Genomic DNA, 27466 nt, shown 5'->3' on the forward strand with positions numbered 1-27466 from the left:
CGGCGCGGTGATGAAGGCGTCGTGAGGCCACTCCCGTTGCCACGCCCCTTGACAAAGGCCACGCCCACTACCCGTGTGGGCTCTGGCGGGAGCCGGGGTAGGGACAGCGGGGACAGGGGACACCGGGAACGGGGTCAGGCGGGACCAGGAATGGCTCGGGTTAGGGACTAGGGGGGACAGAGAACAGCCTGGCCAAGGAACAGGGCTCAGGGACCAGGCGGGACCAGGGACAGCCGGGTCAGTGAGCAAGTGGAACAGGGAACAGCCGGGTTAGGAATAGGGAACAGCCTGGTTAGGGAATGGGAACAGCTGGGTTAGGAACAGGGAACAGCCGGGTTAGGGAATGGGAGCAGCCTGGTTAGGGAATGGGAACAGCCTGGTTAGGGAATGGGAACAGCCGGGTTAGGAACAGGGAACAGCCTGGTTAGAAACAGGGAACAGCCTGGTTAGGGAATGGTGGTTGGAATAGGAACGGGCAGAAGGCGGGACCGGGCCCAGCCGAGTTCCGGAACAGTGGGATAGGGAACAGGCGGGAGCCAGGTGGGACAGGGAACAGCCTGCACTGAAGCGGGCGGGATAAGGGACGGCCGGGTTAGGGAGCAGCTGGGAATAGGGATCAGCCAGGTTAGGGAGAAGGTGGTGTGAAAAACGCCAATCGCGTGTTTCTAAGATTTTAAAAGTTTAATAGTAATAAAATTGTTTAAAAAATAGTAGTACAGTTAGAGTAATAATAATTTGGACAAATAGAATTAGGACAATATGAGACAATAAATACAAAGAGTTATGGACGTCCAGGTACCTTTTTCTGGGCAGCACCAGCCCGAAAAAGGACCCACGTTAACAGAGGATTAACCCTTAAAAGCAATAACCTGTTGCATATTCATACACCTCATCCATGATGCATAAATTCCATTCAAACACAGGATTCTGTCTGGGCAGTGTCAACTTCTTCCTCTGAATCCTGACAGCACCTTCGAGATGGGAAGAAGTTCATTTCCTTTGATAATTGAGCAATAAATTCTCTTTCTCTGAAAGATTCAGACGTGCTGTGGCTGCTACCTCTGTGCAAGTCCTTTCTTTTAAAAAGTATCCCACACAGCATAGTTTCTATTTTAACATTTTTTATAACCTAAAACTGTATTTAACACACTACTTAAGAGAATTAATACAGCATTACTTTCTAACACAACACATATAATATTCATTTGAATATTTGTGAAAAGCCAATCATAGAATACATGCATTTTTCACAGTGGGAATAGGGAACAGCCGGGTTAGGGAGCAAATGGGAATAGGGAGCAGCCGGGAATAGGGACAGACAGGATGCTTGCACTGTGCTGGCCCGCAGGTCCCCACAGGAGGGAGCCTGGGATAGGTCTCTTTCCAATACCTGCACGTCCAGTTGTCCTAATTCCCTCTGCACCCTGCTCCAGGTGCTGGAGCAGCACTGCCCGGCTTGGAGGCTGGCAGCGTGTGCAGTGACCCGAACCCTTATTTAAATTTAACACTGTTAAATTATTGGGCTTGGGAAGGTCGTAACCAAACATTTTCCACATTTCCCATCAAAGTGACATCAGCTCTGCTGACCTGGCACATTTGTGACACCATTAGCGCCCTCTGCTTTGCCCCCTGGCAAGAAGCAATCAAGTTGCATGTCAAGGATTTATCCCTGGAATTTGCAAACAGCTCGAAAAACCCAACCGAACAATCCACAAAGGATGTGTGGAGGTTTCCTTAACAGCTCTGGCTGCAGCCAGACTCGTTGGATGCTCCAAGCCCTGTCCAGCCTGGCCTTCCAGGGATCCAGGGGCAGCCACAGCCTCCCTGGCCAGCCTGTGCCAGGGCCTCAGCACAGCAGCTGGAGCTGGTTTTGGGGGAAGAGCAAAAACTTTGGGCAGCATTAACTCAGGGAAAGGCAAAAAGTGAGAAAAAACAGGCTGGCTTTTCCTGAAGGGGCATCAGGTTCTGGAATGGTGATGCATGGGCATGGTGTTTGCCAGGATTCCGTGTCCCCCTCGGACAACGGCCCACAGACACGGTGATCCCCACAATCCAACGTTCCCGGAGCATGGTGGCCCACAGATCACTTTCCCAGGATTCAGTGTCACCTGTACAGAGGATGGTGGTCTACAATCATGGTGTTTCCCGGGATTTGGTGGCCCCTTGGGGATTTGGTGGCCCCTGGGAAAAGCGGCTTGTGGGCACGGTGTTTCCCAGGATTTGCTCTCCTCTGTGGCTGGTGGCCCTCGGGCACAGCGTTTCCTAGGACTTGTGGCTCAGTGTGCCCAGGATCAGGGTGTCACCTAGTGTGAAATACAAAGCTGTGTTTCATGTCAGGTACACACAGGCAATGTGTGTATTTGTGATTGTGATATGTGTGGAGACCAGCCACAGGACAGTTGCAAATTCTAATAATAACTGAGGAAAGTAAAGCATGGAAGAAGGCCTTTGAACCTGTCTTTTGTTTGCAATTAACCTTAGTTGATTTAGGAACATTGGAATTAAAGCGTTAAGGATGTTGCTTTTTGCTTGCAGTTAAGCCTTAAAGAGTTCTGCAATAATAACCTTTTAAAGTATAATTTTAGAATATTGCTTATATCCTTGAAACTATAGCTTTGGAATATATATAAAGGAAATATGCTTATCTCACGCCTTATTGAAGCAGAGAAAAACAGTTTGAGAAAGGAAGATGAACATCAACTCAAGGATTTATGGTTTTGACCAAGGGAAGCTGGATATCAATGTTATGAGATTTATAATCTCTGCAATTAAAAGGTGGACCCACATCTGGGGAGCTGGACTCCACCAGATGGGATTCATCTTTCTTCTTTCAGAAACCGGACCACTACCACCTGGGGATACTCCTTTTGGGATACATCCTGAGAAAAACTAAATCACAATACTGTATTGAATTGTCACGTAAAAATTTGGAATAGAAACTGCAGATGAGTAAAAGTTGGGAATAGAAACTGCTGAAAAAAGCTGATGAGTACCCCTATAAATACCTGTAACTTTCAATTATCGGTGTGCAGTTGGAGGGAAAACTTCCCCCACTGTACCCAGCGCTGTATTGATCATTCTTTACCATATTAATTAATAAATCGATTGCTGCTTGAATATTGGCCGAGTCAAGCTCCTTATTTGTAACACTAGGGACAGCGCTCCGTGGGTTCGGTGTCCCCGGGCGTGGCGGGCACCCAAGGGCGTGGCCGGGGCGTGGCCGGTGCCGGTGTCCCGGAGCCCCGCCCCGGGCGCGGTGCCGCTGCTGCTGTTCGTGGTGTCGGGGATGTACGCGGGCAGGAAGAGGAGGAAGCCGGTGCCCAAGAGGTGGGTGCGTGGGAGCGGGCAGCGAGAGCCCGGCTGGGCTCTGGGAAGTGCCTGGAGCCGCTCTGGGGGAGCCAAAGGCGGCAGCAGCACGCTTGGGTTACTGGGTTCTAATCAGGGTTAATTGGAGCTAACGCGCTGCCGGCTCTGGCGAGCTGGTGGGAGAGCAGAAATCCCAAAGATGCTCGTCCTGCGTGCCGGGGAGGAAGCTCGCCGCAGAGTTTGAGCCGCTCAGCAGTGATTTGCAGGCTGGGTTGTTTTTAATGCCTGCCTAAATCAAACGTGCAGCAATTAGTAATTACCAAAACACCTCGATTCCGTAATTATTTAATTACCACGCTGCTCAGTTGGTGTTGCATAACATCCCCCTCGGTGTCTCCGGTGTTTCCTGCCTCCCTCGTGCCTTCCCCAGCTCCCAGGTCCCACCAGCCTGTTTAAGCTCAGCTTTTCCAGGTGTATTGGAGCCAAAGGTGGGTATTTGTTTTTGTCAGGCTGTGGGGAAGGACGTGGATGAGCTGAGTCCAAGCCCAGAATGAAGGAGGGAACATCGATACTTTAAACCTGTAGTGAGGTGACCCTGAGCCTCTCTTGTGTATTTAATTGGGAGTCTTGTTGTGTAAACATGAAGGATAGTTGTTTTGCCACAAACCTGTTTCTGTTTACCTCAGAGTGGTGATTCCAGCCCGAGGGTTTGGGCTGGATTTGTGCATCTCAGGGTGCAGGAGAAGGTGTCTCTTTGGAGCAGAAGGGCCCTCATTCCCTGGTTCTGCAAGGTCAGCCTTGGGAACGGGAAGAGATTCTTTTTCTCCGTGCTGGGTCAGATCTCGGAGCGGGATCCTGCTGGGAGCGGCCAGGCGGAGCAGGGCTGGTGGCAGTGGGACGTGACAGGGAGGATGGGCTGAGGGGTTTCTCCTTCTTACTTACTGCCAAAAACTCTTCATGAGAATGAGGATCAGCTCAGGCAAGTTGCACTATCAGGAATAATCTCCCTTGGTACTTGCCAGCTTGCAGAAGGGATACACTTCCCCCCTTCCAGGAGCAGCTGGGGAAAAGCAAACCCCAGCAGCAGCACAGCCTTTGGGGCTGGGAGCTGAGCTTTCCCTCGGCACAGGGACCACTGGCCTCACCATGACCCCCCTGGCACAGTGTGCTTCTTAACCAAAGGGAAGGGAAATTAAACAGGTTTAAAATGTCTAGAGCACGATGCACTGTTTCCATGAGGCATTTTCCTCACTCCTCTCAAGGCTGGCCGTGGAGCGCCCTGTGTGCTGCAGCTGGGATGTGCAGGAACAGAGGTTTTAGGGTGTCCTCCTTGGGCCTCGGGGTGACTTGCTGCTGGCTGTGTCACCCTGTGTGCCTCAGCCAAAGGATTTTCAGTGTTTGGCCAGGCTATCCCAGTGGTTCTGTTATACCTCAGTGTTTTACCCGCTGCTGTGCTTATCTCCAGTCTCATTTTCTCTTCTCTCTGTCTGTTTGGAGCTGGATTTGGATGGTGAGTGGCCAGAAGACTTTAAAGGATATCTGAGGAATCTCAGACAAATTTTCTTCTCCCCCCCTTTTTTTTTTTCATCAAAGGAAACCTATTTTCATTTTTCTCCTTCCTGGTGCATGACTGTGATTTCAAGAATGTTTCAGCTTTGTAAAAGCCCTGGTGCCAGTGTGTTTTACCCAGCTTGTGTGGACTAGTTTGGAGCTGGGTTGTGCCAGCCCCCCTTTGAGAGGGGATATCCCTCCTGATGCAGCTCTTACAACCCAGCAGGCTTGAGCTTTCCTGGGGAAATGCTGCAGTTTTCCATTCAGCCTTAAAAGACCCCCTCAGTCTCTCCCTGAGCTGCAAATTCAACAGGCACTTCATTGCATTTCATTTAATGCTCATTTCCTCTCGTGTCACATATGCGAGCAGCCCTGCCAGATGAGATTGGAGAGTGGTGGTAGAGGAGAGAGCTTAAATTGCTGCTAAACACTGGCAGATCCTGTTATCCAAAGCTCCTTCCTGAAGAGAGGCTGCCTGCAGAGAGGGAGTTTGTGGTTAGACAAATTACATCAAACCAAAGGAGCTGCGTGTTAGGGGATGCAGCTGAGTGAGACACAGATCTGGGGGGGACTGAAGGGTTTGTCTTTGAGCTGTGAAATTCAGATTGGAATTAAAAAATGAAGGACACAGGGTGACATCCAAGATTTGTTAAAGTTATTAACTGAGCTCTTACTGCTGTGCTGGGGTTTTGGCTGGGGTGGGTGAAATAACTGCAGCTCACAGAGATGCGACCTCGTGTAGGCTTCAGGCTGCTCTCCTGGACACTGTTCCTTCTGCAGGCTGAGGGTTGCCCCTGGGGCCTAAGTTTGGCATCAAATGCTTGTTTAATTTGGAAATGCCCATCTGAAAGGGACAGAAATCATAATATTGGAAGAAAACAAAACTTCTTTTTTTTTTTTAAGAGAGGCTCTTTTCACAGTGCAGTGCCCTAAATCACCTTATGTGATATCCCTTTGTTTAAGTCGTAGAATCCCAGAATGGTTTGGGTTGGAAGGGACCTTAAAGCTCATCTCATTCTACCCCATCCCTGGAAGTGTTCTAGGCCAGGTTGTACAGGACTTGGAGCAACCTGGGATAGTGGAAGGGAGTGGAACAAGATGAGCTTTAAGGTCTCTTCCAACCCAAACCACTCTGTGATTCTGTGATTTCTAAGAGGAGCAGTGTGTGTGTGTGCACGCTTGTAAAAATCTTAACCATTTCACTGCACCAAAGCCAGTGCTGGGCTTGAAAAGAGCCTACTGGGCAATCCCAGTTTGATTAACCTCTCCTCTGCCTCTTGCAGCCCCAAAGCACCCCCTCCCGAGGGTGTGAAGTCCAACCCCTCCAAGCGGCACCGGGAGCGGCTGAACCAGGAGCTGAACAAGCTGACAGGGCTGCTGCCCTTCCCCGAGGATGTGCGCTCCAGGCTGGACAAACTCTCCATCCTCCGCCTGGCTGTGGGCTACCTGAAGGTGAAGAGCTACCTGAGGGGTGAGTGTCTGTGCTGGGAGGGGGAAAAAGCCCCTGGGATCAATCCCTACTGCACAGCTTGTGTTCCACTGTGATGGTGTTCACAGGGGTCCCAGGATGAGGGAAGAGACGAGGATCTGACTCCATGTTTCAGAAGGCTTGATTTATTATTTTATGATATATATTATATTAAAACTATACTAAAAGAATAGAAGAAAGGATTTCATCAGAAGGCTAGCTAAGAATAGAAAAAGAAGGAATGATAACAAAGGCTTGTGGCTCAGCCTCTCTGAGCCAGCTCACTGTGATTGGCCATTAATGAGAAACAACTGCACGAGACCAATCACAGATGCACCTGTTGCATTCCACAGCAGCAGATAATCAATGTTTACATTTTGTTCCTGAGGCTTCTCAGCTTCTCAGGAGGAAAAATTCTAAAGAAAGGATTTTTCATAGAAGATGTCTGTGACATTCCACCCCAAGCTTTGAGATGGAAAGTTGTGTTTCCTGAAGGAAGCGTGATGGTGAGTTATGGGAGCAGGCCCTCGGATGTTGATACTGTCAGGAAAATGTCACCATGGATGGTGGGAGACACTTGGGGACCTGCCCAGCAGCTGAGACCTCCTGCAAATTTCCTCCATTTCATAAGCAGCCATCCTTTATGTCCAAAAAACCAGCCAGCCTTTATGTCCTTTATGTCCAAAACTCCTCCTGTGTCGCACTCCCAGCACCCTGTGGAGAAGAAGAGAGAGGTGGGTAAAGCATTGTGTCTTCTTGAACTGCAACAATGCCCTCATCTAACTGGAATGGCAATTTAAAATTCAATTCACCAAATAATTGAATGTTCATGATTTAATACATATTACATGTTCCCTTTTATTATATTTCATATCCTGTATTTCCTTATTTATTCTATATTTGGTATTCTTATATTTATTCCGTATTCCTTCTCTCTCCCTCCCACCCTCCTTATTCTTCTTCAGCCCTTTATTATTATTGCAGTTACAGTGTGTTTAATAAATTTTACCATTATATATGGTGCAGAGCCTGGCTGGGGGCAGTCACCACATTCCCAGGAGTCACCAGCACATGTGGATAGGGATGTGTTCCCTCTGCAGTGACTTGGGCCTGATGGAATGGGTGCTGGACACTGGGGAAGGCAGAGCATATGGGGCAGGAAGGCAGCAGCAGCTTTTTATATTTAGAGGCTCCTATTGTGTCTTCTCCCCACCGCAGATTGGATAAACTTGGCTCCCTTGGTTTTTCCCTCATGCCCACTCCTCTGGGCTCTCCCAGGGCCCTCTCCAGCTGGGATGCTGGGCTCCAGGAGGAGACTCCTGTGCCAAACTCTCCAGATGGGACCGGTGCCTCCAAGCAGGAGCTGGTTCCCAGTGGATGTGCTCAGCGTGTGCTTCCCAGTGAGAGAGCTGCTCTGGAAAAGCCTTTGGCATTGTAGGGGCTCTGGAGCCCCGTTCTGCCAGGCCAATTATTCCCATCTGGCCACTTGCCTGTGATTTCCAGCTCCTTCCCCTTGCTCTGCCCTGAAGCTCATCTCGCTTGACTTCAGGTCATCCCAGATACATCAGGCTTGGCCTGGGTCTCAGGCGTGCTGGATGAAGACTCGTGCCAGCTGCAGGTCACAGCAGCCTGCTGCTGGTGTGTCCTGTTGGGCATTTTGGGGGAATGTGCTGGCACCCCTTGTGCTCTGCTTTCTGCCTCAGGTTTGCTGTCCTGTGCTTTGTGCAGGCTCTTCTCCTGCAGCAGGGAGAGCATGGCATCATCTGAAGAGCATCCCTCTCCTCTTGCTGTCCACAGCCCAAGCCCGGCCTTATCTCCAGGCAGGAGAGAGATGAATGTTTTGATAGAGTGGTAATTGCCTTATCTCCAGGCAATTGAGAGACCAATTGCACAGTGGGCTCAGGGTGATGCCCTGAGGCTCCTTTTCCCCTTGTGCTGCATTTCTCCAGCCCTAGAGTGGAACTTCCATGTGTTGTCTGCGTCTTGTCTGGCTGCTAACACCAGGAGAAATCTGAGAAGGGGCTTCCAGCCTTCTCCACCTTCTCTGGTATTTCTGAGGTGTGGGTGCTGTATGCCTCTGGCTTGGGAACAGACCTGTTTAATGGGGTGTAGGAGCCTGGGGCAGTGTTTAGGGTGGGACAGAGCAGAGGACAACTGTGACCGTGTTCACAGGGGTCTCAGGTTGAGGGAAGAGACGAGGATTTGACTCCATCTTTCAGAAGGCTTGATTTATTATTTTATGATATATATTACATTAAAACTACACTAAAAGAATAGAAGAAAGGATTTCATCAGAAGGCTAGCTAAGAATAGAATAGGAAAGAATGATAACAAAGGCTCTGTCTCGGACTCTCTGTCCAAGCCAGCTGACTGTGTTTGGCCATTAATTACAAACAACCACATGAGCCAATCACAGACCCACCTGTCCCAATCCACAGCAGCAGATAATCAATGTTTACATTTTATTCCTGAGGCCTCTCAGCTTCTCAGGAGGAAAAATCCTAAGGAAAGGATTTTCCATAAAAGATGTTTGTGACAGACAGCCACAGTGGGTTTGGGTGCTGGTATCAGTGCCTGCTTCCAAAGAGGATACAAGGAAAGGGACTTGTCATCTGCCTGGGATCCTGGTTTCTATTGCAGGGTAGTGACTCACTGCATCATCCTTTGAGTCTTCTTTGCTTTTAAATATTCTCCTCTGTCTGTGCTTTAAGAGAAACCAGACTAATTAGTAGTTTGCTGGAAATGCTAAGCCTCGGGCCGAGAGAGGGAAGCTCTGGGAGCTCCCTCCATGCCCCCAGGGGCTGATTCAGGGTGTGCACACTGTAACACCTTTGTGCCCCAGGGCAAACACTGCAGGTATTGCACAGCTCTCTGCTGCCTGGGATCTCAGCCTTCCCTGCACAAAATCAGGGGGCTCAGGGCTTGGTCTGCCCAGGCTGGGAGCAGTGCTGGGTAGCGGTGACAGCTCTGGTGCTATCACTGCCTGCCTCAAAGGCGCTTTAAAGGTTTTGTCACTCGTGTAAACAGTGGCTGAACCTCACTGCCAGATTTGTGCTGAGCTCTGTCTGCAAACCAATTTGCAGTGGTTGCTACTTGGTCCTGTGTCTGACAGCCTCCCAGACAAATCTGGAGTGACTTTGCTGATCCCGTCTCTTTGAGAGCAAGCGCCCAAGGAGACAAGCTGGTGTCTCTGTGGCCGACTGCTGTGATGCTCTGGCCTCTCTGTGGTGTGACAGGAGCCCCACTTGCTGCAAAGAGGGAGATCTCATAAAAGCTTGGATGGATTTTAGTGGCTTGGTAAAGCTCCAGCTAGCTGGAGAGCTGTGCTGGGGTGCATGTCCTACGGTTCCTGTAGCAAAGGAAGCAGATGTTGGGATTGCAGATGTGGCTCTGCCAAGGGCGAGCAAGAAAATGGGACTTAAAAATGCTCTCTGAGGTGGAGAGGGTGTGATTAGGAAATGTGCTGCCATGCCTTCTTCCTAGGAGAAGAGAGGATCACAGGGTCCCACACTGGTTTGGGTTGGAAGGAAGTTCATCCCATTCCACCCCCTGCCATGGGCAGGGACACCTCCCACCATCCCAGGGTGCTCCAAGCCCTGTCCAGCCTGGCCTGAAACTCTTCCAGGGATGGAGAACCCACAGTTGCTCTGTTAATCTGTGCCAGGGCCTCACCACCCTCACAGGGAACAATTCTTTCCCAGCATCCAACCTAACCCAATCTCTTTCAGAATCCATGGAAAAGCCTGTCCTGCTGTGAGACCACACTCTGGAGTCTGGCAAAGCTTGAGCTATCTAACAGCTCCTAGCCAACAGTGACCAGTGGGCTGCCTCCCCATGCATCTCACCTGGCTGGAGCAGGGGCTGGGCTCAGGAGGCCTCACCAGGTCCTTTCCCACCTCTGGTGCTGGTCTCACCAGTTCCCTCCCCAGTGCTCTGCTGCAGGGCAGCTGGCAGCAGGTCTCCCTGGGTAATCTCACTGCAATCAGCACTAAATTAGCTTTTTTATTCATCTCCTCTTTGTTTGTTGTTACCAGAGCTGGCAGTTGGGCCAGAGCTGCAGGGGTCTGGGCCTGAACTAACTGAGGCAGTGAAAGGAGTCAAGCTCAAATCTGTCCCTGGGCAAAATCCTGCAGGAGTCTGTGGGATGAAGGTTTGCAGCAGCAGGTTGGAGAGGCTGGTATGGACTTGGGGATGCCAGCGCTCCCCAGGGCACTTCTCTGCTCCTCAGAAAACGCTGAGTGACTTTTCCATAGAGTTTCTAATCTGTGGGTTTGGCATTTGTTTGTTTCACTTGGATGGCACGAGCCTTGCTCTGCTTGGCACCGTGCCTTCGTTCAACAGCTGAGGAGGCAAAGGTTGGTGCCAATTTGACAGGGTTTGGGATTGGATCCAAGACAAAAATGGTTGTGTGTGTGTCTCGGTGTTGCTGGAAGAGCTCCTGGGTTTTGGATGCCGGGTACCTCTGGAGCCTGTTCAAAGAGAAGTGTTTGCCATGGGTGAAGCTTGTCAACTCCCCCCAGTGTAACCCAGTCTGAGAGAGCAGGTCTGGCTCGGGGGTTGTTACCAATAACCTTTTCTTTTCAGCACCAAATCTATGCCAGAGGCAAGGGATGTGTTTTAGCCTCCGTGGCTGCCTTGTCACGTTTTCCTTTGGGAAGGTGATGGGCAAAAAAGTTAAGAGATTAGATGACTTTGCCCCTTTGTCTTTCTTTCTCCTGCTGGAAGGTTTTCCACCTTTGCAGGGTTTAGGAACCTCCTTGCAGAGGCAAGAAAGCCAACCCATATAGGGGGTGTGTGACCGTGTTCACAGGGGTCTCAGGTTGAGGGAAGAGATGAGGATTTGACTCCATCTTTCAGAAGGCTGATTTATTATTTTATGACATATATTACATTAAAACTATACTAAAAGAATAGAAGAAAGGATTTCATCAGAAGGCTGGCTAAGAATAGAATAGCAAAGAATGATAACAAAGGTTTGTGGCTCGGACTCTCTGTCTGAGCCAGCTGGGCTGTGATTGGCCATTAATTAGAAACATCTAACATGGGCCAATCAAAGATCTACTTGTTCCATTCCACAGCAGCAGATAATCAATGTTTACATTTTATTCCTGAGGCCTCTCAGCTTCTCAGGAGGAAAAATCCTAAGGAAAGGATTTTCCATAAAAGATGTCTGCGACAGGAGTGCTCTTGGGGATGTATGGGGCATATCCTGATTCATTGATGCTGGAAGCTCTACTGATCCTGTCTGGCATCTTTCCTGGCTGAGTGAAAACCTTGCAGTCTTTGGGGATCACACCAGCAGCAGGAAACCTGCAGTGCTCTGGCTGGTGTTGGGGTTTGAAACAGAGCTGGATTTTTCCCCTACTGTCTTAAAAATTACCCACAGCCTCTGTCACAGCACTTTGAAAATGTAGGTGATGACTACACTGCCCCAGCAGATGCCTGGGATTTTCCTGGTAATGCAGATGGCTTTTGCCATGGTCTTTTTCATAGAATTATGGAATCATTGAGCTTGGAAAAGACCTCTATGATCATCAAGTCCAACCATTAACCCAACACTGCAAAGCCCACCACTAACCCACATCCCTAAGCACCACATCCACTTGTTAATTCCCACTAATTGTCCAAGATGCACTGCAGGAGATTGGAAAAACTGGGCACAAACAGCAAAAGGGAATTGTCCTTTTACCCAGTTACTTTTGTTGTTGTGGGTATATTATAGATTGGATACACGTTGGACCTGTTTCCTTTAATCCCATTAATTTGTGGTCTCAGCTGCTTTGTGTGGGAGTCTGAACTGCTCCATTGGAAGGAGTGTGTTAAATGGGATGAATTAGCCAGCTTTTAATACAGCTTGTCACCTGCTTTGTGCTGCCAGTGGGGGTCTCTTCCTCCTGCCAGCCACTGTTTCCAGTCCATTTTAGCCATTGGCCCCTTGGAGACCTGGCTGCAGCAGGCTTGAGGGATCCATGGCTCCAGGTGGGATTCCAGAGGCTGGCATCTCCCCATCTTGTCTCAAGCAAGGGGCTGTTTCAGGAGTGACCCCCTCCCTCACATGAGGTTTCCTGTGTTGTAAATGAGCTGGGATATGGTTAAAACGTTGGGTTTTCCCTTCCAAGTCAAAAGGTGTAGGGAAATACAGTATGGGTAAATGAAGGTGGTGTAGAATGTAATCTTATCCCCCAAGGAGTTGCCAGCTGAACCAATTACTAAAGATTAGGAGCAGGCCTGATCTTAACAGGCCACACCTGTAGCATGTAAGAGCAGTGGTATAAAAGAGTGGATTGGTGGGATCTGGAGTCAGATGATGACTACTGAAAGGACCAGGAACAGTCAGTGCTTAGAGGAGCTGCATACAAGAAACATCGAGGAGTTACGAAACTCTGGCGATATGGAACCCTTGCACCATAATGATAATAAAACTCTTGATATATAAGACAACAAAAAAGTGACTGGGAATAGCCTCTGTACCCTTGGTGGTTGCATGGGCGTGGAGTCTTCTACCTGGAAGTGCTTGGGTTTCTCTTGGGATTGCTCCCAGTCCCGATGGTTCTTGGCAGTTTGGGTGAGGATGAGTTCAGAGACCTGTTTGGAGGAGAAGAGCCACAGGAACAGCAGGGCCCCTGGGCTGGGTGTGAGCACCAGCTGCTCCACAACACCAGCACTTTGGTGGCAGACAACATCTCTTTGAGTTTCCTCCCCTCTCTCCACGCTCCAGACCTTCTCCCCAGGTCAGGTGTGTCCCATGGGAGACAGATTCTGGAGCATTTTTGAGCTCAGCTGTGCAGAAATGGACTGCCCTGTGTTTGAGAGTAGGGGAAGTGAGCACCTCTGGTGGGAGATTAAAAGCCCCTTACTAAGATCAGTGGGAGAGGTGAAGAAATTTTGCTGGAAAGCCCAAAATGGGTATTTCCTGCTGGATTCTGAAAGCCACAGCAGCTCTCCCCAGCTTTCCCTGCAGATGCTGCTGGTGGACACTGGGAAAGAGCTGGAGACCAGATGCTCTCAGAATGTGCATGCTCTCAAAAAGTTCTCTGCCCTTTTGGAACTTTATTTTGGGAGAACTTGTTTCTTTTTGAAATCCCCTGCCAGCGTGCCTCATTTCAATGCTTTAGAGAGGAGTCAGCCCTTCAAAAGAAATCAAATTTTAAACGAGAATCAATGTTTCATTTTGAAACTATTAGGCTCCATGAAGTGCAAATTGAAGCCATGTGGTCCAGATGGGATTTTTTTCCTTGGGGATCACATGGCAATTACATGAGGAGGCTTTTTGCTTGGTGTCTCCAGGCAAAGAATCTGTTAAATCTCATGTTTGCCAACCTTTCCCAGAGGTCTCACATCCCCTGAGCAGGCAGGCCTGACAGCACAGGATGGAAAACAGCAGAGGCCGTGGCTGATGGACAAGGTGGAGATGCTGCCTGAGCATTTCCAAGGAGTGCTGAAGGTTTGAGGGAGCAGGAGGTATCCCAGCTCTGGCAGCAATGGAGATGGAGGCTGACTCTGTTCCAGAGCACCCTCTGCACTGCTGTTTCTGTCACCTTGTGCAAGGCCTGCAGCTGGTTACCCTAACCCTGCTGTATCCATGCCCTGGATGGTGAAACCTCCCTGGGTGGGTGCTTGTTGGCACTCAGGCTCCCCCAGGGATGCTTTCATTCCAAATTAGTATTGAATTCAAACATGCCAATCCATCAGGTTTGCTGCAGAGCAAAGTGTCCCAGATCAGCAGTTGCACGTGAAACTTCTTTAGATTCCAAATTGTTTTTGGCTTTGAACTTGGTGTTACCAGGGAAGAAACCAAACAAACCTTTAAAGCATTTCAGTGGTGAAGTGAGAACTTCTGCCATGGAGAAAACTAAATGTATGGTCCGACTTGAGATGGTTTGAGCTTCCTCCTCATATCCAGCATTCAGAGGATCTTTACCCTTTGGATCCAGCACCATCTGACACCCAGGGCTGAGCTGGGCAGGCAGTGTTCTCTGCTGGGATGTGAATTACATGGGGTATGTGAGCTCAGTCACACCTCAGGGAGCTGCATGAGCTGCTGGTGGTGGCAGAGGTGGGGTGGTTCCTACACAGGAGCTGCTTTGAGCCTTTCTGTGATTTTATCTTTTTTTTTTTTTTTCCTTTTTTTTTGGTGTGAGCTGGCACAAAAACCTGCCTTGAAAATCATCTTTTTGCTGGCAGCTGGTTCTGTGGGAGTCCTGTGAGGTCCCACCAGCAGGGCAGCAGGAGCTTTCATGCTGGCTGCACCCAGGGGTGTTGCCTTGAAGGCATCCAGTGCTGAAGCATGAGGCAGCTCCTGAATTGTCAGAACTCAGGACATCCCTCTGGCTGTCCTGAGCAGCCAAGGCTCCTGCCAGGGGTCTCAGAGACCCTGGCACAGAGCCCAAAATGCCTGTGGTTTTCATTATGACTTGTGGAGCAAATTACTAACTTTGTACGAAGATCAGCAAGCTACAACAGTTTAAGTAGGAGTAGAAAAGTAGATTTTAAAGTTTTTGGTATGGGAGTTCAAGAAGCAAGATGGAAGGAATTAGGTGTGTCCAGCCTTTGTCCTTCTTCTTCTTCTTCTTGGCCTCCATCTTCTGCTGTGATGTTGGCTCTTTTAGATTGGTTTAGAGTAGAAGCTCACTGTCTAACATAGGTAATAGGTATTGGAAAGTAATTGTAAACATTGTACACATAGTTTTTAGTATAAAGACACAACACTACCCCGGGGGCAAGCAGAGTGCCTGTCTTGCTGAGCGGACCTTGGCAGGGCAGGAGAAAATTTTTTATAGGTAAGATACAATAAACAAGCTTGAGACCGAGAAATGAAGAGCCCTGACTCCTTCTTCAAGCGCTGAGCTAAGAAAAGAGACTTTCAAACTCTTCTCAGGGTCACTGTGGGCAGCTAGAGATCCTGACAGGAGAACACCACCTGAAGAAGGAGAAAGGCTGGACATGCCCAGTTCCCTCCATCTTCCATCCTGAACCCCCATACCAAAAACCCTAAAATCTACTTTTCCACCCCATGATTGTCGTAACGGCGGGAGAGATGCGACACACCATATGCGAAGAATAGCAAATCTCGAAGTTTATTGAAAGCTTACACATTTTTATATTAGTGTTAATGAAGCTTATGCATATTGCAAAATCTGAGCTCATTATTGGTTAAAGCACACTATGATCAAACACACCTACTTCTATCTCTTAACAATTATTTTGCTTCTATGTGTACATTCTTCTAATTTCTCTACCTTGGGATAACTACATTTTCTGGCAAGCAATTTTCTCCCCCGTCTTCCCGTTTTAGAGAAGGTCACTGTGACCTTCATCAGTAATTGGGCATCGGTTGCTCAGTTCCCAGCTTGTTTCTCTTACCCTTATCCATCGGTATCACATCGGAATGTCCTTTCTCAGCTAACCAATTCTCCAAAAAAGCTCTCTACATCTCCCCTGTTTTTCTGTTGAACAAGCATAGTTTGATTAAATGCAGTAGTTATCATCTTTCTCACCATATTCTGCAAGCATATACAAAAACAAGGCAAGACTAATACTAACAGCAAAACTACAATAGCTACTACAATACTCATCTTAATAATAGAACGTAACCATAATCTTAAGTTTAAAGATTTGAGCTATCTATCAATACCAAGGCCTGATCTGTGTGAAGCCTTTGTTTCAGTGAAGTCTGACGTATCAACAAAGCCTTTCAGCATCTTGGTTTAACACAGGAAACAGAGAAAAATAACTCAGAACTAACTCACCTATAAAATATTAAGAAATACAAATCAGATGATGTGTTTTAGATCGGATATTTAAGACAAATAAGCAGTGTAGAATAACTCATGTGCTTGTGAATCTCCTTATGCAAAGCTAGTGACGAACTTAACACATGTGAGACAAGCTACAGCTCACACTGGTTATTTTCAGAGGGAAAAAATATAAGAAGTGATGGAGAAGATACAAGTTGAGTCAGGTGCTTAGAGTATTGCAGGTTTGCTTTAAATTGAACAGGTACAAGAAATATGTTTCTAAGTACAAAGGGACGTTAATGCCGTGGTATGATTTTTTAAACTCATATTCTCTTTCAGATTAAAATGTAAATTAAACGAGAGAATATTTTAAATGACATATTGTGTTCTCACTTGGACAAAGAAAAAGGATAACAACTAAGTACAAAATACTTTTTGTTCGATGTTACAGGAAAAGCTAAGCAACAGTTTTCCTGTAGACTGAAATCATTATTCAAACAATAGAATGAATGTTTTCTAGGCCTCAAACATCAGTGTTTATGCTTTATGTTTTAAAAGTCAATTGATGCTTAAACAGTAGGGATGAATATATTCTTTTTGGTAATTATTTATCAAAATTGTCTACAATAATAATAATTATAATAATAGTATTAATATTATGGTTGGAAGTCTATTATATATTTTAGTATCTGTTTTGAGTGGAAGTTTTGTTGTTTTTGTTGTTTGGAGGGAGTTGTTTTTTTTTGTGCAAACTAACATTCAGGTCAAATTATAATTCTAAATGTTACATGACATCCAGTCCAGTTTTCTAAACATATAAATGTATACAATGAGTAACAGTTGTTTGGATTTTCCTCTTGCATCTGTGTGAGCAGTTATAGCATCTGATAGGGACTTTAGTGATCTTTTTTGGGCATTAAATCTAACTCCACTGTCCTATCACGACCCTTTTTGAGCAAATCAGTTAAAATGTCAATTTTCTGAAGAAGGGTTTTATGTCGTTGAAGTGGAGGAGATATCCATTCCAAGGCCCGTATCTCCCCCATTTTTCTGTTATGCTAAGTAAGTGCACCCAGTAAAATTTTTGTCTACACCAAACTGTCAGCTGTACAGGGAGATCAAAATCACGTCTCTGAACACTGCCTCGTGTAACACAGACCAATATCTGCTGCAGTGTTTCAGCCCGTTCAGGGGTTATACGAACAGGCTGTGCTGGATTAGTTCCCTTTAACAAAGGTCAAAGTGCATCTAACAGTTCAGTGTTCGATTCGCATAGGTGGAAAAAGAATATACAGCATAATAGAACTCTCCCCTACATAGCCAGCGTCCATTATTCTAGATAAAACAAACAATCTTAACACTGTAGCCGAGAAATGTCTTAAAAGCAAAACTCTCACAGATAATTCATCAATAATGAGTGGTCTCTTTACTCTCGTTGGGACTTTTGTGGGTGAACATTTAGCAAAGTCACTGTCTGCTGCTGTTGCTAGGTCTACTCCGAGGCTCCCGGCGGTTGCGGGCTGAAGGCAGGTTTAGCCGAAGTGGTGATAGCTGCGGGCAGCTGCGGGGCGGGCGGACTCACCGGAGCCCGCTGCTCCACGGGGGGCGGGAGGCCCGTCCTGCCGTCCCCCCCTCGGCTCGGGGACGGGGCGGCTGCGGAGCGGTGCTGGCGGCTGCGGAGCGGGAGGCGGCCGCGCTGCAGCTGCTGAGTCGCCCAGGGCCGGGGCCGGCACGAGCCTCTCCGGCGGGGCGGCTGCGGGCTGTGCGCCTCGGCAGGGAGGCTGAGGGTGCGGGTCCGGAGCGGGAGGAGGCGGAGGCGGTGCAGGGTTTAACACCGGGGCAGGCGGCGCGGACGGCACGGCTGGAATACGCGCGGGGGGGCCGCTGCCCGCGGCAGCAGCCGATAGCTGCAGGGAGCTGCTTTTTAGAGCAGGAGTTTGTATCGGCGGGGACCCAAACCAGTCTCTGCAACGCCTGTTGCTTTCACGGGCTGCACTAGTCTGCTGGGCAGCTCTTTCCTCTGCCTGGTATTCCAAGAATTCAGCATGCACAACTCGCCATAAATTTCCCAACTCTCTCGCGGTCTTATCCTCATCTATGATTGCACGCCACAGCTTATTCCCGAATATACTCCATTCCGACAACTCATGCACTGTATGCGGATTACGAAAAAACTCCTGTGCACACCCATAAGCTAACAACCCAGGAAGTTCTTTCTGTAAATCTATCCCTCTAATCTGATGCCCTCGTAAAAAGTCAGTAAATAAATCATATGCTGCTTGCCTGTCTTTATCCATTTCAACGACGATTGCGCGCTTCTTGCGGCTCTATTCAGGTCCGGCAGCACGTAGCAGCCGGGCCCTGCTATCAGGTCGCCCGGGGCCGAACACCTTCCTTTTTCAGCGGTGTTTTTTGCCGTCCCCAGCCGCGAAAGGACCTGCACTTGACTTTTACGCCTCCGACCGTGGCTAGTCCCGAAGGTACACGTCGGGGGTCACCATTTGTCGTAACGGCGGGAGAGATGCGACACACCATATGCGAAGAATAGCAAATCTCGAAGTTTATTGAAAGCTTACACATTTTTATATTAGTGTTAATGAAGCTTATGCATATTGCAAAATCTGAGCTCATTATTGGTTAAAGCACACTATGATCAAACACACCTACTTCTATCTCTTAACAATTATTTTGCTTCTATGTGTACATTCTTCTAATTTCTCTACCTTGGGATAACTACATTTTCTGGCAAGCAATTTTCTCCCCCGTCTTCCCGTTTTAGAGAAGGTCACTGTGACCTTCATCAGTAATTGGGCATCGGTTGCTCAGTTCCCAGCTTGTTTCTCTTACCCTTATCCATCGGTATCACATCGGAATGTCCTTTCTCAGCTAACCAATTCTCCAAAAAAGCTCTCTACACATGATAACTTCTCTAATATTCTACTAAACTGTTGTGGCTTGCTGATTTTCATACAATGTTGGTAACTTGCTCCACAGGTCATAACCAAACCACAGGCATTTTGGGCTCTGTGCTGTAGAGAGCTTTTTGGATAATTGGTTAGCTGAGAAAGGACATTTCGATGTAATACCAATGGATAAGGATAGGGGAAACAAGCTGGGAACTGAGCAACCAGTGCCCAATTACTGACAAAGGTCACAGTGACCTTCCCTGAAACGGGAAGACGGGGGAGAAAATCGCTTGCCAGAAAATGTAGTTATCTTAGGTAGAAAAGTTAGAAGAATGTAAACATAGAAGCAAAATAATTGTTAGAAGATAGAAGTAGGTGTGGTTGATCTAAGTGTGCTTTAACCAATAATGAGCTCAGCTTTTGCAATATGTATAAGCTTCATTAACACCAATATAAATATGTGTGGGGTTTCAATAAACTTCGGGATTTGCCATTCACGCATATGGTGTGTCGCATTTCTCCCGCCGTTCACGACACTGTGCCAGGGTCTCTGAGACCCCTGGCAGGTGTCTTGGCTGCTCAGGACAGCCAGAGGGATGTCCTGGGTCCTGACATTCTCCAGCCTGGGCAGCCCAGAAGCACTCAGCCCCCCTCTGTCCTTTGCATCTCTGCCTCACACCCTGGCAGGAGTGAGGTTTCCCAGAAGTGAGATCAAGCAGGGGAAAGAATCTCTTGGAGGAAGCCTCAGGCAAGCTGGGCATGGCTCTGTGATGGTCACATCTTCCTCCATGCTGGGGCCCCTGGCACCCACCAGCTGCATGAGCAGCCCTGGGGTGGGGAGGAGGAGCAGGAGGCTCTTGGCTTGCTTCTTCTGTCACAGACATCTTTTATGGAAAATCCTTTCTTTAGGATTTTTTTCTCCTGAGAAGCTGAGAGGCCTCAGGAACAAAATGTAAACAATGATTATCTGCTGCTGTGGAATGCAACAGGTGGATCTGTGATTGGTCTCATGTGGTTGTTTGTAATTAATGGCCAATCACAGTCAGCTGGCTCAGAGAGTCTGAGCCACAAGCCTTTGTTATCATTCTTTGCTATTCTATTCTTAGCCAGCCTTCTGATGAAATCCTTTCTTCTATTCTTTTAGTATATTTTTAATGTAATATATATCATAAAATAATAAATCAGCCTTCTGAAACATGGAGTCAGATCCTCATCTCTTCCCTCATCCTAAGACCCCTGTGAACACAGTCACAGCTGATTTCTTGCCTTCTCACTTGCAGCTACAGCTCCAAATGTTGGCAACTGCGTGGATCAGCCCAGACCCCCAGGAGGGGACAGATGGACGGAGCTGCAAGGTGACAGGGAGCTGTTTCCTGAGGGAGAGCTGCTGCTCCAGGTATGGTGCTGTGGCTTGGTCATTTGGGGTCTGCCCAAGCTGCTCTGAAGCTTGTGGTCCCATTTGTGGAGTGGGAAGAGACCCTGTCTTGCCCAGAGCTGCTTCACTGTGATTCCTGCAGGCACTGAGTTCCTGGGGACAGAGACCAGTGGCACTGCCTGGCTGAGATGAGCCCAGATCCCCATTCCCAACGTTTCCTCTCATCCCACTGCAATTTGCTGCCCCTTTGATTGTGTTAGATCTCATGGACACAAGCTCCATCCCCACCAGGAAGTTCAGGGATGTCATATGGTGGTGTGAGGATGGATCCCTTAGTAGTTCCCAAGGTGCTGGGTTGGTTCATTATCTTTAGCAGAGGGCAAGAGGAGAATGTTGAGAGCTATGGGACAAAACATCCCCCAGCAACTCCTTGCCCTACCTGGGCCATGGTGTGAGCTCTGTAGGGATGAGTTCACAGCCTGCCTGGGATGGGAAAAGCCCAGCTTTGTAGGTTGTGGGGGAGAAAAGAAGAGCAGTTGGATGTTGGAAAACACTGGTGGACAAAACCAGTGGGAAGTGAGAGCTGTGCTTTGTAGAAAGGCCACGTGTGTCTCATCCAACAGCTGACAGTGAAGCTCAGAGCATGAGGGGCTGGTCAGTCAGCCTCCCACAGTGCTGCTGGTTGGGGCTGCCATTTGTAAATGTGAGCTGGACAGGCCTGGCATGGAAGGTCAGTCACATGGAAAGGCTGACTGCTGAACAAACATCTGGGCACATCAGCTGAGCAACGTGCTCACTGGGGCTGCAGGGCAAGTCTGGCCAAGACCTTCAATCATTCCATGTTCTTGGCATGTTCTGTGCCTGGGCTCTCACAGAATCCCAGAATGGTTTGGGTGGGAAGGGACCTTAAAGCTCATCTTGTGATGAGCTGCTATGGGCAGGGACACCTTCCACTATCCCAGGCTGCTCCAAGCCCCATCCAGCCTGGCCTTGGAAACTTGCAGGGATCCAGAGGCAGCCACAGCTTCTCTGGGCACCCTGTGCCAGGGGCTGCCCACCCTCTCCAGCTCTCCTGTAGGCTTTCTAGGCCTTCAGTTCTCTTCTCCCACCTCTCCAAACACCAGCAGATGGATGCTTGGCTTTCCTTAAGCCTGGCTTTGGTCGCTTCAGCCCTGTTCCTGCAGAGCCCTCCAGGCAGCAGGCAGTGTGAGCAGACCCCCAGCAGGAGCCTCCATGTGGGATTTTGGCAAGGCAGTGACTCCTGGGAGCTCAGTGTGACTTTTGGCAGTGAATCCTGGATCACACGAGGTCCCCCACGGTCCCAGCTGTGTGTGAGTGTGATGGTCACAGAGGAGCAGCTGGATACCAGGAGGGAGCCCATGGCTGCCCCAGCATGGAGCTGCTCCTGAGCACTCCCCAGGGCTTTGGACTTGGACCATATGATGGCAATTTGTGGAGCCATCAACATCAGAGCATTGGCAGGCTGGGGTGATTGAAGGCATCTGGAGAGCTTATGAGGTGTTACTGTGACAGAAATCCCCCTGCTGAGCTGTCTGGTGGCTTTTTTCCTCCCCACAAAGATCATTTTAAGCATATACTGTGATTTGCAGAAATCTCTGACTTGGGATCCCTCAGGGGGCTGCAGCACACAAAGGGAAGGGACTAGTCCCTCAGCAAGCTGGATCTGTATGCTGAGGTTTCCATTTAGGGTGTTCTTTCCCTAATTTCTCTCGTTCCATTCACTAATAAATTAAACATATCACAGTCAAGAATAGGGGGCATGAGTTATTATCTAGTGCAGTGCTTTGCTTTTGGGGGAAATCAGCCTGAAATGGTCACCAGAATCATAGAATATCCAGAGCTGGAAGGGACCCACAAGGATGGTCATGTCCAAAGCACAGCCCTAGGAGAGTGTAGCCATTCCCAGCTGGAAAGGAGGACTCCAGATCCTCCATGAAACCTCTCCTTAGCTGGTCCCTCCTGATGCAGGAGCTGCCCTGAAGTGAGAGGGGGTTCCACGGGGGAGTTGGAGAAAGTGGTCAGTCCAGCTGTGCTGAGACTGTGGTCATTGCTTGTGCTGAGAATAAGAAACTCCACTGAACTGGATCTTGCATGGCTATCAAGTGCTGTCCTTCTTTGTGGGGCTCCTTGTTGGGGAAGAAGGATGCTGAAGAAACAGCTGGGGGATTTCATCGTTCAGCAGCTGGATGGAAGCTGGGCAGAGTAAGTTTGGGCTGAACTTTTGCTTTCAGGCACTCAATGGATTTGTCATCGCCGTGACTGGAGATGGATACATCTTCTACATCTCCCCTACTGTGCAGGACTACCTGGGCTTCCACCAGGTGAGCACCGTGTTTTCCTGGCTGGAAACAGATGGATGCAGTCCTGGTGTGGGAAGGAGGTGCAGATGGAGAGCAAAGCTTCCCAAAGGGCACCAGCTCCTGTGGCAGGGGAAGGAGCTGGAGTTTGCCTGTTCTTTACACTTAATCCTGTACTTTTAGTACTCAGGAAGGGAAACCTTCTGCCCTGTCCTCCTCCTGACACCTCTGCCAGGCTGTCCAGGAGCAGACACTATTCTATTTTGTCATTCCAGTCGGATCTCATCTACCAGAGCGTGTACGAGCTGATCCACGCAGACGACAGGGCTGCCTTCCGCCGCCAGCTGCACGGGCCCCCGGTGCATGCTGCTGACAGTGAGTGCCAGGCTCATCCTGCAGCAGTTCACTTGAGCAGCTCTGATCCATGAGCTCAGGAAAACTTCCTTTTGCCTTTGCTTTTCCAGCTTTTCCCCCTGAGCAGCCGCTGCTTGCCGGCTCGCAGCGCCTCCATGCTGAGAAGCAATCCTTTGTGGAGAGGAGCTTCACCTGCCGCTTCCGCTGCCTGCTGGATAACTCCTCGGGATTCCTGGTAATGCTGGGACACCCCTCTGCCCCCCCTGTGCCTGCAGGGTGTTTCCCCAGAGCCACTTGTGTCCCGTAGGGATGAGAGCACAGCCAGTTTCCACCACCCTGTTTGCTTCACACCCGCATTTTCTAATCCATGTAAGGCCTTGAATTTCCGTGGGCGCCTCAAGTTCCTTCTTGGGCAGCAAAAGTCACCAGCAGACAAGTCCCCAGTTGCTCTCTTTGCCATTGCCACACTCCTCCAGCCTCTCTCCATCCTGGAGCTCCGGACCAAAACGCTGATCTTCCAGACAAAGCACAAGCTGGACTTCACTCCCATGGCCTGTGATTCCCGGTAAGGCATCTCTCACTTTCCCTGTGGCAAAATTCTGGTGCTGGACAGAAAACTAGACCTGGTGGGGACAAGGAACACCTGACCTAGCTCCCATGGCCTGATGTATTTGTCCCTCCACTGCAGGCCCCCAGTAACACAGGGAGCAGGTTAACGGGGCACCAGCACTTCTTGTCTGCTGTGGTTTGGGTGGTTTGTGGAACAGGGCATGCAGCTCAGCCCGGGGTGGAGCATTGCACCACCCAAAGTGGGGTCTGGCCAGTGGGGTGCAGCTGTGGGGGATGCATCCCTGGTGTCACTGCATTCCTGTGCTGTTTCCAGGGGGAAGGTTGTCCTGGGATACACAGAGGTGGAGCTGTGCAGAAGGGGGTCTGGATACCAGTTTGTGCATGCGGCCGACATGATGCACTGCGCAGAACACCACGTGAGAAGTGAGTGCTGGGGGGCTCTTGGAGGGTGTTTGTGGGGTCCCTCAAGGCTCTGGCCTGGCTGTACTATTGCTCCTTGGTGCTGTCTGTCCTGGGGCTGGACCAGCTGTGACAAAGGCTCTTCTTTCTGGATGAGCAAGGTGCTCACTGCTTGGCACAGGTGGGACAGGTGAGATGGAGCTCCATGGGACAGGTGACACGGACAGGTGAGCGCACCTGGCCCGTACCTGCCCTCAGGGTGTTGGTGCTGATCAGCACCTGGAGATCCCGAAAGGACAGGTGACACAGGAAAGGTGAGAGGGGACAGGTGAGATGGCGCTCAGGGAGCTGGCAGAGGGACAGCATGCTGCATCTCCTGCCCCTGTAGCACGGCCACGAGGCAATACTCAACCTCGTGGCATCTTGCACGTGTCATTTGTCTGCCCCCATGGAGGATCTCTGTCTGTGGCACTTCTTTTGTGTCCCTACCCCAGTGATGAAGACGGGGGAGAGCGGGCTGACGGTGTTCCGGCTGCTGACCAAGAGGGGCAGCTGGGTGTGGGTGCAGGCCAACGCACGGCTGGTCTACAAAGGGGACAGGCCCGACTGCATCATCGCCCGCCAGCGAGCCCTGTCGTGAGTATTGCTGGCCCCCTTCAGCTGCTCTGGGCGTGGGGGGCTGCCTGAGGCACGCAGAGGCCGTGAAGGTGCAGGAAAGGGTAGGTGAGGTTGGCACTTTGCAGCATTTGTCCTCCTGTAGTGTGAGTGAAACGGCTCTGAGGAGGTGGTTGTGGACATGCTCCTGCCTGGGAGCAGCAGCCCTTCCCTGAGCCATGCAGACCTCCCTGTGGGCTCCCCAGGGCCCTCTTGTAGGCAGCCCAATCCAGCCCCTTTTTCCTCTAGAAAAGCCAGGGCAGGGCTGTGAGTTCCCCACATTGCTGTCAGAAGGGTGGTTTTGCCTGGCCTGGAGGAGCTGCTCATGCTGTTTCCATCCCTTTTTGCCTCCACACTGAAGGAATGAAGAAGGGGAGGAACATCTGCAGAAGAGGAACCTGCAGCTGCCTTTCAGCTTTGCCACGGGGGAAGCAGTCTTGTATGGGAATGCCCTTCCTGGGTTCTTGGACTCCTTCCAAGCCAAGGAGGAGTTGCAGGTGCAAGCAAACTCCAACTCAGAGCAGCGCTTGGTAGACCCCAACTCTCTCCTTGGGGCCATGATGAAGCAGGATGCATCCATATACAATTCCCACATGGATAATGTGCCTCAGTTCTCCCTGCCAGGTTTCATCCCTGAGCCTGATGGGCTGACCCGGAATGAGGATGTCAGCAGTGCCAAGGAGGAGAGCAACTCCCTCCTGGTCGTCGTTGAAACCCTCTTTGAGAAGAGTGAGGTGGATGGAAACGTCTGCCAGAGCCTAAACGTGGGCAGCGCAGAGCTGCAGCAGTGGGAGGAGGCTTTGCTCAGCCTGGGGGCAGAGGAGGAGCCACCAGCTCAGGGGCTTGGCCAGAGGCCGGGCACCAAGGTGACATCCTGTGTGGAGCACATGCTCCTCAGGGAGGGTGCTGGAAAGAGCCTGGAGTTCCCACACTGCCATGAGGAAAGCAGTGCTGTGGCTCACTTCCAGCGCTGCTGGGCAGCTGGTTCAGCATTCCCAGCAGAGCCCCAGGCAGCAGGCACATGGGGAGGCCAGGGGGCCGTGGGCTCTGTTCCCTCTGAGGGCAGCTTTGCCCAGCCAGAGCAGCAGGTCCCGTTCAACCCAGCCAGGCCGGTGGCAGGGACTGTGCTGGGTGTCCCCATCTCCAGCAGCAGGTCCTCTGCAGCACTTCAGCTGGCAAACCAAGCACTTCAGGCAGAAGCCACCCCCTCTGCTCCTGTACATAACACTCTTCCTGCTGCTCAGAGCCAGCCTGGGTGCCAGCTGGTGGGCTCATCCCCGGTGCACTCAAACACCTTGGGGACTCTGTGCCACAATGTCCCTCTCCAGGCAAACCCAGCCAGTTGCCCATCGGAGGCTTTGCTGGCCGTAGCTCCAAAACAGCTGGAAGCTGTAGGAGCATACCTGGAGTCCCAGGCACTACCAGGTGGCAGTCCTGAGAATCCCCCAGGGGCTGGGCTGTGGTTGCCACCCCCCTCCCAGTCTTTTCTTTGCCCTGCCCAGGGCTTGCGTGAGTCCCTGTTCTCTGGGGATGGGAAGCTCTGTGCTGTGGAGGTCGCTCTCCCTGCCCCCTTAGGAGCCAGGCAGCTGCCAGGGCATGGTGGCTTCCCCAAACAGCCCCTGGTAGCCCCTGCAGAGCCCAGCTTTTCCTGGGAGGGGGAGCAGGCAGTGCTCCAAGAGGACAAGTGGTTCTCACAGCTGTGGCTCCCGCAGGCTGGGGCAGCTCCTCAGAGGAGCCATGGGGCAGGGCCAGTGCACCACAGTGGGCTCCAGCTGGGCTCCAGCACGGATCCCAGTGCCCACCAGATGGACTGTGTTGTGCTGTCCGAGTGCCAGTATGGAAACAGCCCTTTTAGGCATGAGAGCAGCTTCCTGAGGGATGCTGCTAAAACACCCCTTCCCCAGCAGCCAGGTGCTTTGCCTTGCCCCACTGAGAACCGCCCTGGAGCACCCTGCTCCTCACCAGGCTCAGTTCTAAGGTGCTCAGCAGCTCTCCCTGTGAAGGTGGGTGCAGGAGCCCCCCGTGCTCCGGGCAGGGCCCTGGCTGCCCATCAGTTCCCCTCTCAGCTGGGCAGCCCCTCTGTGCCTGTGAGATCCAGCTCAAGGTGAGGTGTGAGGGCTGCAGGACCTGAGGGGTTGCCTGGCTCCTGTGGAGGGAGCAAGGGGTCTGCCAGGGGTGCAGCCACACCATCCTTTGTGAGCAGCCTGGTTTGGAGCTCACTGTGAACCAGGAGCCCTGTCTTGGAAAGCCACCAGCAGCTGTGAGCCCTTCTCATACCTGCCAGTGGTGCCCCGTGCTCCCTGGTCTCCCAGGATTTTGTCTTCCAATGCTGTGAGGCAGTCTAAGATTGAGTGGTTTGTTCCATGAGATGTCTTTCAGGGAGATGCAGCTGTGCCACTGGAGAGGCCTGCAGGCTCCTGGGGTCCAAGGAAGGACAGTGTGCTTGCTGGCACATCCATGTGCTTGGGGCAGCCTCTTGCCGATGGAGCTGCTGCCTCACAGGCAGCTAGCACTGAACTGCTGTTTCTCAACAAAACAGCGTGGTCTCCTCATCTCCTGTGTTGGACCACCCTTGTCATGCTGCTGTTTAGTCCCCTGCATCATCTCTGCCAGCCTGAGCCTCTTTTCCTCCTGTGCTCTCCATCTCCTCCAGAGACCATCCAAATCCTTTGGAAAAAATGTTACCAAGCACTTCAAGAAGCTCAGCAGCATTGAAGGGTCTTGGTGGGAGGTGGAGTTGGTGGGAGTGGAGGCATCTTGGGGATTTGGGCTTTCCAGCAGCCTCCCAGGGGAATCTGGGAGAGGTGGGTACCAGGCCATTGGTAACT

At 50.4% G+C, this 27466-nt stretch overlaps 1 protein-coding gene across 1 annotated transcript; it reads left to right on the forward strand.

The window, feature by feature from the left end:
• The first annotated feature begins 3260 nt into the window (after positions 1–3260).
• LOC129133343 (uncharacterized) lies at positions 3261–26687 on the forward strand. The gene is given in 11 exon segments (XM_054653067.2): positions 3261–3327; positions 6141–6328; positions 20249–20364; positions 22596–22685; positions 22937–23036; positions 23126–23250; positions 23390–23580; positions 23899–24008; positions 24479–24620; positions 25000–26522; positions 26525–26687. Coding segments are annotated over 11 exon segments (2673 nt in total). The 5' UTR covers positions 3261–3286; the 3' UTR covers positions 26572–26687.
• Positions 26688–27466: the final 779 nt, after the last annotated feature.

The sequence above is a fragment of the Agelaius phoeniceus genome, chromosome 7 (assembly GCF_051311805.1).
Source record: "Agelaius phoeniceus isolate bAgePho1 chromosome 7, bAgePho1.hap1, whole genome shotgun sequence".
NCBI classification, from domain to species: Eukaryota; Metazoa; Chordata; class Aves; order Passeriformes; family Icteridae; genus Agelaius; species Agelaius phoeniceus.